Source organism: Colletotrichum orchidophilum (assembly GCF_001831195.1).
Source record: "Colletotrichum orchidophilum strain IMI 309357 chromosome Unknown Scaffold_72.1, whole genome shotgun sequence".
Taxonomy (NCBI): Eukaryota; Fungi; Ascomycota; class Sordariomycetes; order Glomerellales; family Glomerellaceae; genus Colletotrichum; species Colletotrichum orchidophilum.
This window is the reverse complement of record NW_019173028.1, coordinates 110,853-122,631: the sequence shown is the minus strand read 5'-3', so window position 1 is coordinate 122,631 and position 11,779 is coordinate 110,853. Positions and strand designations below refer to the sequence as shown.

General features: G+C 49.8%; 3 protein-coding genes across 3 annotated transcripts; 2 read left to right on the top strand and 1 right to left on the bottom strand.

Annotated features, from left to right (window-relative positions):
* Positions 1-1,004: 1,004 nt before the first annotated feature.
* On the top strand, positions 1,005-2,033 carry CORC01_08463 (glycosyl hydrolase family 61; the record flags this gene model as incomplete). The annotated part of the gene is made up of 1 exon (XM_022620093.1): positions 1,005-2,033. One exon carries the CDS (start codon positions 1,005-1,007, stop codon positions 2,031-2,033), a length of 1,029 nt encoding a protein of 342 aa, XP_022473405.1.
* Positions 2,034-6,469: 4,436 nt separating this feature from the next.
* Positions 6,470-8,144, top strand: CORC01_08462 (uncharacterized protein; the record flags this gene model as incomplete). The annotated part of the gene is made up of 2 exons (XM_022620092.1): positions 6,470-7,180; positions 7,230-8,144. The coding sequence occupies 2 exons, from the start codon at positions 6,470-6,472 to the stop codon at positions 8,142-8,144; spliced, it is 1,626 nt and encodes a 541-aa protein (XP_022473404.1).
* A 1,541-nt stretch (positions 8,145-9,685) lies between these two features.
* On the bottom strand, positions 9,686-10,330 carry CORC01_08461 (uncharacterized protein; the record flags this gene model as incomplete). The annotated part of the gene is made up of 1 exon (XM_022620091.1): positions 9,686-10,330. One exon carries the CDS (start codon positions 10,328-10,330, stop codon positions 9,686-9,688), a length of 645 nt encoding a protein of 214 aa, XP_022473403.1.
* Between the last annotated feature and the right edge of the window lie 1,449 nt (positions 10,331-11,779).

Genomic DNA, 11,779 nt, shown 5'->3' with positions numbered 1-11,779 from the left:
TGCATCGTCAAAGGAACTGTTAGGATGAGAGCCCTGATGCTTTCGATTTAAATTTGACCCCATCTATTCCTCCGAATGCGGCATGATGTGGAAAAAGAGTCAAGGCATCACAGATTGTGCCACCTCGGAATGAATGAAATTCGCGTCCCTTATGTCACCAAAGAAAACTGCCGTCAGATTTATTTGCCTAAATTTCCTGGCGCAAAGAGGGTGCGATCCATATTGGGAAGCAAATGGTTCACATCTACTTCTAAGAAACTAGTTAGACGAACCCCGGACTACGCTGGTCTCTTCCCTCTTTGCCCTCCAACCACCCCTCCGCGCCATCTCCGGTCCTCCGATGCAACCCCCGGCTCCTGTGCGCCGTCACATTTTCTCGGTGGCAGCCGACCGAGATTTCCTAATTCTGCAGTTTACTCTTCCGATGGCGCCTCTTCGCTACCGACGTTTCAGGGCCACACATATCCTCACGCAGTCACGTCCACCATACAACTACATTGTTGGCTCCCAATCAACTCTTGTTGTGGGGAGGTACTATACCAATCGTCCAATTCAGGAATTACGGATGAATGCACTCCACCATGGCACCCCCTCTTGTTGTGCTCGTGACAGGTGCTTGCCGCGTGGTCAAGCAAGGAGGTATACAAGAAACCGCCGAAAAAGGAAGAAAATTTCAAATTCTCCTAGTCTCTTGTCTTATTTTTGATTCGGGGGACGGGGGTAGCATACTATACCGACGTGTCATTGAAACTACTTCGCGATGGCACGACGTCCGACTCTGGGCCTCGCCATCAACTAAAGAGCTTGGCTGGCTTGTCAGCTAATTAATATCCAATGCCGTGTTTCCGACAATGTCGGCATGCCATATATGACTACCAATGCACCACTATATATGCCGCGGTCCTCGTCTGTCTGGAATGCATTCTGCCTGAACGAGGCAGCGCTCATCACCCAGATTCTCGGGCAGCATCTTTGTGCAGCAATCTACAAGAGACGTCGTAGACATGGGCAATCTTCATCCTTCCTTCCTACTGCTCGCCTTGGCGGCCACCGTTACGGCCCACGGCCACGTGGACTGGCTCGTTGCCGATGGCGTCGCTTACCGCGGCTGGGACTCGCCCGCATTCACGTACTCGCCCCCGACAAGTCCCGTCGTGGGCTGGAAGATTGACGCCCCTGATAACGGCTTTGTCGAGCCTGTCAACTTCGGTACCGGCGACATCATCTGTCACAAGAACGGAAGCCCGGCGGGTGGACACGCTACCGTCGCTGCAGGGTCCAAGATCCAGCTCATATGGAACACATGGCCAGAGTCACACAAGGGACCGGTGATTGACTATCTTGCCAAGTGTACCGGAGACTGCGAGACTGTCGACAAGACCACTCTCAACTTCTTCAAGATTGACGCCGGTAGTCTGATTGACATGTCTCTCTCGAACGGCAAGTGGGCCGACGACGTCCTCATTGCCAACAACTTCACATGGACCGTGCAGATCCCCTCTACTCTGGCACCGGGAAACTATGTTCTCCGTCACGAAATCATCGCGCTTCACTCTGGCGGCAACGTCAATGGTGCGCAGGCGTACCCGCAGTGCTTCAACCTCCAGGTCACGGGAGGAGGGTCCCTGGCCCCCGCCGGCATCAAGGGCACGGCTCTGTACAAGTCTGACGACCCGGGCATCCTCTTCAACCTTTGTACGAGCCCTCTCGTCTACCCCGTGCCCGGCCCTACCCTGGTGTCGGGCCTTGCCTCGACTGTTGCTCAGAGCACCGCCCATATCACCGCGACGTCAAGCGCAACCCCTGCCGGAGGAAGCGGCGGAGGCAGCCCTACTACTCTGAGAACGACTACTGCCGCGGCGCCTGTCACCACAACCAGCGCAGGAACAACGACGACTACGGCTGCGAGTGGCGGTGGTGGAACTGTCCCCAAGTATGGTCAGTGTGGTGGACAAGGGTGGACTGGAGGGACTACTTGTGCTGCTGGATCGACCTGCACAGTTTTGAACCAATACTATTCGCAATGCAGCTAAATCGGTGTAAAGCGAAACAAATTTGTCGGAATCAATCTCGATCGCAGCCTATCATTATGTATATACATGCAATTTGCCACAAAGCCATTTATTTGCAAGACGTTTCCTAGACATTGAATATATTGCCTGCCCGAGTTATTTAACCTACAAAACCTTGCTCAGCCAAGAGTCCAGATGTTGAGACCGGTTCGATACTCTTCTCGTGATGTAGACCAGTATGTAGAGTCCCAAGGTCGGGCTTCATGAAGTTGGTCCAACTCTTCCATTATAATGAATTGCATGGGACAGCCTTGACAGTAACAGCATCGGGGTCATCACATTCCACATGTTTACACCACCTAGGGTCTTCCATTATCTAGTTGATGCCGATGTTGGGCAACTGAATACCGCACTTACTGTACTTCGCTTCGACGATTGCAAAAATATGTTGTCAGCCGGTCCGTAGTCGTTTCACTGGCAGCGTCCTTGAGAAATTAACGTGGGGTCGGGTGAGCTAGCCTGCGCTATATTGAGTTGATTGAAGCTGGTTCGTGACGCTCTCCGTTAGTGCAGCCCTGAATCTCGGGAACGCCGGATGATTTGCTTAAACACGGTTTGCTCGTCAGGCAGATGAGTTGTGCTGCTTGTTTGGTCCTTGCCGATGTCTTATACTCTACCAAATTCCACCGTCGATCTTTCAAATAGGGGTCGCTGGAGGGAACTTTTTAGCCTGATAGCACAAGTCTCAGAGACTGATTAAATTGCCTAAGACGTCCGAAATGAGGTCTTTCCGCCCATGAAAATACCTCATGACGTATATGACCAGTGGATCATAGCTGGATAAGTCGGAGCTATGACAGATGTGGCCAATGAACGAGAACAATGGGAATCAAAGGACCTAAGAGAAGCATTTTAATGCAAGGTGTTCGGTTGTGCATCTTGGGTTGCGGATGCAAACGCTGAGCAAGTAGTCTCTTATTCTGTCCTGTGAAGCCCAGTCGAGATTGAAAATTCTTGCTGAAGAATACATGTAATCTGCGCAAGCTCTTGACTAGTAGGCTCATGATGAATTGTGATAAATATGAGCATAATCATAAGATTCTAAGCGGCATGTTTTTAGCCTTGGAATTGGATACCAAATTCAGGCACCATTAGGGTGGGTTCAATGTCAGGTTATGACGTCTGGGTCTTGTAAGTGCTTTTTCTTTTGTCGATGGGATGAAAGGTTTTCATGTTTGAAGATATCGTGGCACGAGCTCCGACAGGATCGTTCATCTACCAATGAACACATGGACCTACTGATGGGCAAATAATGCCGTCGAAATTTCTTTAGGGCTGATCTAGGGTCAAGGGTGTAAATTCTGTTCATATCGCTTGAAGATGCTGCCTTCGTCCTAGTCGGCTGTTCTCTTCGGTGGCTTTAAGCTCATACCGAGTGTCAGACATCTTGGCAGATGCCGCATTCAGTAAAATAATTACAGTTCGAAGGTAGGACTAGACTTGACAAGCATCTTCTCTAGCTCTGAAGCGCCTCTACTGATCTAATGTATTTGTAGATCTAAAGTTCTCTTGTAGCCGCATGATCAAAGTATATGAAAATACTGCCCACGAAGGGTATTCTCTTCACAGAGACACAAGTTCATGATTGAAAATGACGAAGACAAGGAACAAAACGAAAGCCGACTGGAGGAGTCAGGATACCCCAGTCTTCATTAAAGCCACCCAACCCTTGTACTATCCTTCTCCTCGAACCATGTCCACCCCATCCAAACCACTGTGATCAATGAAATGGCTGTGAGCATTGAAATTGTTTGATCCAATGAAAGCTTGATAATGAAATCTCTCGGACATAGCCAAACTTCGATTGCATACGACTACGAGTTGACGAAAGTGTGTGGAGACGATGGGGAAATTTCCCCAAACTCTGCGACCAGATAAGACTAGTGCACCGACTCCTCCGGATATCCCCCACTCCTGAGTCCGGAGTTTACACAGCCAATGATCCGCGGATGTATTTTCAATTTCGTATTCTTTGTGACAGGGTTGTTTGGCAGAGAATGCTATGAACTACAACCTTAAATTCATTTTTATTGTCCCAGACTTTTGTCCTAAACGACAAACTCCTTGATGATGAAATGCCGAAGGGTATGGATGGGCACATGCTTGCTTCTGGGGATGCTGGAACACTTAATATTGAACCTTGACTTGTTTCACACAGCTGTGCACACAATCAATTCAAGCGGCCGAGGGCATTTATTGATTTGCTACTGACACTAGAGTTTTGATTGGTCGTCTTAGGTTGTCATACCAACACGATCCCGCGGTAAATAATTGTGATCGACGAGGTAAACTACATTATTTAATGCCGACAATTCATGGATGATTTGTCAAAAGGTTCTAACACGCTGGAGCTCCCATGTCCAAAAGCGAGAGTCCCTCCTTCAGGGGGCCTAGCAAGAACATAACCTAGTACGGATCAAGCTTCATACTTGAAGATACTGTAGGTTGATTCTCGTACATGTCGCTTGAGGAGCGCTTGGACTATCGCGCGTGTTCCCTCTCTCTATTTTTCGGGCCGTTTTAGCTATGATTCCGAGCCCAGCGTATTTCGTTTTCTCCCTCCTCACAAACCATTTGCCGAGCAGCAATATGCGACGACTGAGTAAAGGCAAGACGATACCGACGAATTATTTAATTCCACATTCCTTAAATGAGACTTTAGGGCCTCGAGATCGGACGTGAGAGCTCTATTGTGTCAGCTTTCCGAATGCGGGTCGACAAGGCAATCGTTGTAGCCCGTAAAAATTGGCAGGGAGTCAAATGAATGGTAGGTCCTTACTACTAGGCTATCTAGAGCAACTACCGCGTTTTCCTTGTTCCTCAACCTTGCCCTACTGTCGTTACAAAATACACTGTGAAAAGCCAGGATAAGGGGTGTGCTTGGCTGTAATCCAACTGTAGTTGGCTCCCTCTCTTAGCAGTCTCAAAGCAGTAAACAACATCTGTTCCAATAACTATTTACGTGTCTTCATATACAGTTTTTCAAACACTGAGTCACTATGCCATAAACAATTCAAGTTGAAGTTCAAGCCAAGTTCAAGCCAAGTTTGAAGGCTCCGACAGCCTCGGTAGCTGTGTGACGCAAAACGCAATACATCATTGATCTGTCTCTCAATAGCGTATCGCCATTTACGCGCTTCTGTTCCAGCGTTTTCTATCAAAAATCAGGCACATGGGGGATTGTCGTGCATGTGGCACATGCTAACAACAATTTCCCTTGCCATTCGAGGTATTGCCGAGCTCCTTTGACGTCGAAGCTTTGTTTCCCATTGTTTCCTTGATTTCTGATCGGACGGCATGCTCACCCGGGTTATGGTGTGTGTACGGCCCAGATTAAAACAACATAAGCTTCTGCCTTCCGCTACCTAGATAGGAAAGCCCTTGCTGTCCACGAGTCAAGACTACCCAACGTCATCCTATTTCGGAGTCATCAACTGCCTCCAACTGCTCCGTGTGACTCAACGTTCATCTCTTCCAGGAAGCTAGACCAAGCAGAGAGCTGGAGCGGATTTCGAGCCATGGAGCTCGAATCATGAAGCGTAGTGGCTTTCGGATCCGTCAGAGACCTTGGTGAAACGAAACATCTCCAGGGCGCTCGGCCGAAGAATTATCCCTGGAAAATGGAGTTGAGCAGGTTCGCCCTTGGTATCTTTGAAACGTCCCCTCTCTCGGCGCGAGACTAAAACCCATGGGGAGGGGAGAAAGCACATGCATTACAACGCGGCAGTTGGTTCCTGTCACACGATGACAGCGCGCACGGCTTCATTATTGCATGCAGCGCGATTGACGATGATCCGAACGCGAGAGCTGCGGCATCTTTTGAAGTCTCCGTGTACCTAGCTTACCCCCCACATCTGAACGCCCAGCCCAAGTAATCTCAACGCGCCTCAGTTCCCAAACTGGGGGGGGGGGGCTTCAGTCAAGTTGTACTTAGCCCAGATGCAAAACACGATGAGATCTGTGATCTTAACTTGCAGCCTAACCGAGCGTACCGGCATTACATCATGCGCATGCCGTCCTCGGACACTCGGGCTCAAGCGGACGGGAAGGACACGACCCGTTACCTAGCCGCCAGCACCTTGTGATAGACAATTCCCAGTGGAAACTTTGCCCAAAAGCAGCAGTTTTCATCACATGACCTGAGGAACACTCCATCCTGACCTTGGTCCGTGTCGGGAGGAGGCCAGGATATCGATCTCCCGGCTCTCTGGTTTAAAACCCTGGAGGCGCCAAGCTTGAAAGCTTGCTCGAAAGCTTGCTCGAGTCAGCCGCAGGGTCTGCCCTCTAATTTCCCTCCATTCTTCAGCTCATCTATCAGCTCTTTTCAACCCGTTAATCCTTTTGGGTTCCTCTTGCTCAACAACACAACCTACCGAAATACACGATACCTTGCCAAAATGGTCTATACGGGGAAGCCTTCGGGCGGATGCAAGTTGTGCAGGATAAGAAAGGTCAAATGCGACGAGGCAAAGCCTTTCTGCATGCGATGTACAAAGTCTAAGAGACATTGCCCCGGATACGGCCCGGTCATTCGCGATCCATCAAAGTCATATGCCGACAAACTCAAGAAGATGAGGACGAATAGCACCGACAGCACGAACAGCACCGACATGTTCTATGTCGACTCATCGACAAAACCCAAGAACGGATCACCCGGATACTGCTGCGATTGGAAGACATCAGAAAGCCCACCAACAAGACGACACTCGTCTCCATTCAAAATCGGGACTAGGGAAGGTGACCTCATCGAGTGGTTCAAAAACATACCAGGAGGATTGACAAATCCGCTCGACGAGCAAGCCTCATGTCTGTTCCTTTCCGAGTTCGTCAACGTGCCCTTGACGTCCACAGCCCGCGGCTACTACGCCTTCTTGCCACATTTCCTCGGCCGTGGCGACATCTCAGTCTGCCTCTCAATGGCCTTCAAGGCGACATCGATGGCTGCCTTGGCGATGCGACAGTCGAAAGGGGCAAGAGGACCTGCCCTACTTCGTGCACAAGAACATCACGTTGCCGCTTTGCGAGCAGTCGGTCAAGCGATTGCCGATCCAGAGGAAATCGACAGTGATCAAACGTTGGGGGCAGTCCTTATGCTGGCGTTTTATGAGGTGAGGACCCATCTTGCAGCACTCGAGACTTGATACTGACACATTGTAGGTATTAATGTCAAAGGATTCTATGAAGGAGTACATTAGCCACTTAAAGGGCGCCGCAAAAATCGTTCAGGTGCGCGGCCAGAAGTGCTTGGAGACGGACGAGGGCCGAGAAATGTTCGCCATGACACGCAACCAATGCATGTCCGTACAGAACTTCTTCAAGGAGTCTGAAATGTCCGGTTATTCATGGCTGCTATACAATGAGGCGGTTCAACGTTCAAATCGTGCCACCGTCGACATCAATCTCCTCTGCAGCCAACTTCAGCAGGGCGTGGACCGCATCATCGCCCTCGCGAGGGAGCCTACGGCCGAGTCTGTGGAAAAGATGCTGGAACTGTTAGAAAAGTGTCGAAAGATCGAACAAGAGTTCCAAAAACTCCGCGCAAACCCGAATCCGCAGTGGAAGATCGAGGTGGCCGAATGGGTGTTTGACCGGACCGACGAGGAGCTTGACACTGAGCCCACGTTCGATGGTCAAGTATACAAGTTCTTCAACCTTCCCATGGCCGTGTTACATTTGGTCACTTGGAGCTCTCATCTCAGCCTCATCACCACCATGGTCCGCGCCAGCTCATGGTTAGCCTCGGCCGGTAGGGAAGGGTTGAATGACTACGATGAGTATGGGGATCTGGTCCGGTCCGCCACCGCGCGCGTCAACGACATTGTTTCGGCGATCCCGTATTTCTGCAGCTGGAACGGCTACGGCGTCATTGTTTCTCAGTTCCCCTGCGGCACCACGAAGCCGGACGACCCGCTCAAGGGCGAAGCCGGTCTCATTGTCATGTGGCCGCTCGCAGCAGCTCTGAAGAGCGATTACACCACGCCCAGACAGAGGCGGTATCTGAGGGGTCGCCTTCGTTACATTGCAGACGTGTCTGGCATTAGCCAGGCTAGATTTTTCATGAACGAGATTTGAATACGGAGTCACTGGAGGAGCTCTGACTGTACTTGTACGCGTGTGGAATTCGGGCTTTGGCAAGACGAGGCGGCATCAGCTACTTTGAGCTTATGATTATTGGCGCACGAGAGATCACAATGCGGGAGTTGGGATACCATGGCAAGGCGGTCACAGTTGTTAGACTAATCCGAGGAGATATCATTGCTGCCGTAAATAAAATTGATTGAAATAATTATAGAACTGTTCTGATTATCTCACTACCTATATGCATCCCCCGTGCGGCTCTCCGTCCTAGTTCCCGGGTATCTCGAAAAGAAACAAGCTGCAGAATGCGCGTCCGCATCACGAGTTGATGCAATTGCATTGGAAGAATGTTGAAGTATCGACGAAATATTCTGCTCCTTATTGACTTGAAAGGGGGTGCCGAGTCCCTGAGGACACTTGAGACGGAGGTCACTGTACTCTGGGCGACGCACACATATTCTAGGTGAATTAACCTATTGCGTCGGGAGAATCCTTTCCTTTCCAAAGGCTTAGTTCACCGAAGGACGATCGCGAATTGGTTGCCGACAATCCATGCTCAGGACAGTTCTATCTGTCAGACGGCAGTATGCCGTGGTCAAAGCTGCTCTCATATTGAGCTAGGTCTCTTGTAGGGGTTTCATCCGATCATCTCTGGTATCGCCTTACGTTTCGGAGCGGGAGCCAAGTCCTGACGCCATTTAGACTTCAGATCCAACAAGCAAGTCATTGCACCCGCGAATACGAAGCGCCGACGAAGAAGTAAAACGAACCAATGTCGACATAAACTCATGGGTTGGATGACGAATTGGATCCTCTCCTTCGGTTCCTTCGCGCACGACGCGAAAATGGAGCAACACCGTATGCAAGCCCCGCGTTGCATCGTATCTTCGTAACATCAAACCATTCATGACTGGATTGGCATTAGTTCGAATGCTCGGTATTGATCGTGTTAGTATTTCTTTCGCACTAGACACACCATGGTTGACTAGACACAACCCGAATGACTCGACACATCGGGATTGAGGTCAGGATCAAGCTCTAGACTGCGTCGTCATCCGGCAGAGCCCTAAGTTCGTCACAAGCATTTCTCTGACCGGGATCCACGACGGTGATCTCAAGTTAGATCAGCCGCAGATACATAGGATGACTGGTGATCCTATGAGAGCTTGCTATGTTTCCGCTGTGCCATTGTTTCGTGCGCTCTAGCAGATGCAGGGAGTAGCTTGTGTGCAAAAACAGCGACACCTGTCCTGGGTGAAGATCAGTTGGTACGGTTCAACCCTCTACCCATAGCCCGGGCCATTATTTTGCACTGTGAGCTTCGGCTGGGACAATCAAGTGGAAATTGTCTCCAAGAGTCACGTTTCAACTGGACCGCTTCCCTTGACATAGGCGCGACATTTTGCCAGTATTTACAGTAAAGTTCGTTCGTAGGTAAAAATTTCGATAATACTCGTTCCTCCAATATCCGGCAAAAGGCACTTGGTCAATCTATGTATAACGGTCGCTAAAGCAGATGAAACAAAGGAAAAGTGCTAATACGTTCCAACTCCATATACCGCCCGCCAGTCCAAGGTCTCCCGATGCGCCTTCCAATCATCAAACGACGACGTCGCTACTTGTAGCGCTGGTACGGATGTCCCGTCCTTGTGAACCCACGTTCCGTCTCGACATCGATTCTCGTGGAGCGTCAGATGGGAGTTGAAAACATCCCGAACCACGTCACACGTAATCACCTCCCGTTTCGCCACGCTAACCTTACTCAACGGGAACTTCCAGGCCAACACACGCTCCAGCTTCTCCGGCGCGCCCCTCTTCATGTCGTACTCAATGGGGATATTCTCGCCAAAGAGGAAAAACATTCGAAAAGAAACGCGCTTGCCGTCCGAGTGGTCTCTCCTGAGGCCGAGCCCGGACATCTTTTTCTGGAGGCGCGAGGCCAGTGAGCCGTGGTGCGGGTCGAACCAGTTGCTGATCTGGAGGAGGAACTCCTCCGTGGTGATGGGGAAGTCGTAGGTGCACTCGATCATGATCAGACGGCGGCAGTGCGTCGGCTCGGTCCTGCGCGATTCGCAAAAGTGACGCTGGAAGGTTCCGTTGACGATTCTGTCTATTTTGGTCTGGATTCCGCCGAAAAGCTTGCCGACGATGGATTTCTTTGCCTCGCCTGGCGGTGCCATATTGTTGATTTTGCAGTAAAGTGAGGCGTGTTAAGGAGGAGAGGCTGTCGTGGGAGCAAAAGTTTGATTCGGGGTTGGCTTGTTTTGAAGTATGGTGTCGATTGAATTATGGGCTGTCTACCTTTGAAGATCTTCTTATGCAGAGACTTGAGTACAGTTTGGTGTCTTTACGAACGATTACGCTTAAATCCAGGCTATTTTAATCCCTCTGTCAATAGACCGTCAGTATTAACTCCATATTCTTTAACCGATTCGAAAGAAAATCGCGTCAATTGTTTCTATCAAAGGCTGCACTGAAATGCAGGAAACAGCATTGGGCTGTGTCAATATGTCACAGCTACTACAAAGAGCTCTTTATTCCTTCTGAACCGAAATATGATGACATTCCATCCCTCTTGGCAGCGTATCTATCCCTGCATAAAGCAACTTACAATGTTGTTTAAATGACAGGATAACGTGGATTCACCCTACCTTATGTTGCCACACTGTGAAAAAGAGTCAGCTTGAAATCAGAACAATACTCTTTAGGATGCTTTTTCCTACCTCGGATAATATGGAATCCCTTTTCAATTGGAGTCCTTCAAGTGACAAGCCTCAGCTCATGACCGAGTCTCATTCCTTTCCAGCCGAAGTCTGATTTCGTTCCGTGTCTGGAACCCGCGTCTTTCCCCGTAGGGAGACTCTGCTGCTCCACCATGGTTCATCAAGTTGACTACCTCAACTATACGTAACTATAGCGAATAACCAAACCAATTTGGTTTGAAGGCTTCTGTGAGGGACAATGAAAATGCTGAATCCGCGACAGTTCGTCTGCGGGAAGTGGCGACTAGACGGCAAAGCTTCCCATAGGATCGCCCTTCAAAAAGAACCTCAATAATTCATGCGTAGACGAGTTAGGATTCGTCTCTTTCTTCACCCAAAGTTTGACTATTGGAGCTTGCCTCCCCATCGCATTCGCTTGCAGTATGGGCCGAACCAACAATAGACCCATGCAGACCTTGGCAGGCAAAATTCCGGGACCCCGAGGACGGCTTCCGGCTGCCTACCGTGCTACCTCATCTTACCTCCCCGTACGTAATATCTGGGAAAAGAAAACATAGAATCAAAAATACAAGGCTGGCGACAATTTACATGACACTTGCCAAGTCAGCTTTACTGACGTGTTTCTGCAGGCCGCTCTTCACTCTGCAGGGCTACTGTCCTAGATCTACGCGCGCCAACACGGCGGTTCGCATGTGATGACTAGTAAGGTTAGTAACATGTCTCGCCTGTTTGTGGGGTAAAGTCGTCGTAAGACGGATGACCCTGCCCGCATTTGGCTGCAATGCCAACTCATCCTCACAACTGCCATGGCATTTCCCATCTCAGCTTAGGAGAGGATTTGCCACTTTTCTTAAGAGCATCCTTAATAACACATCACGAACGCCCCTTTTTGCTGGGTTTTTTTTT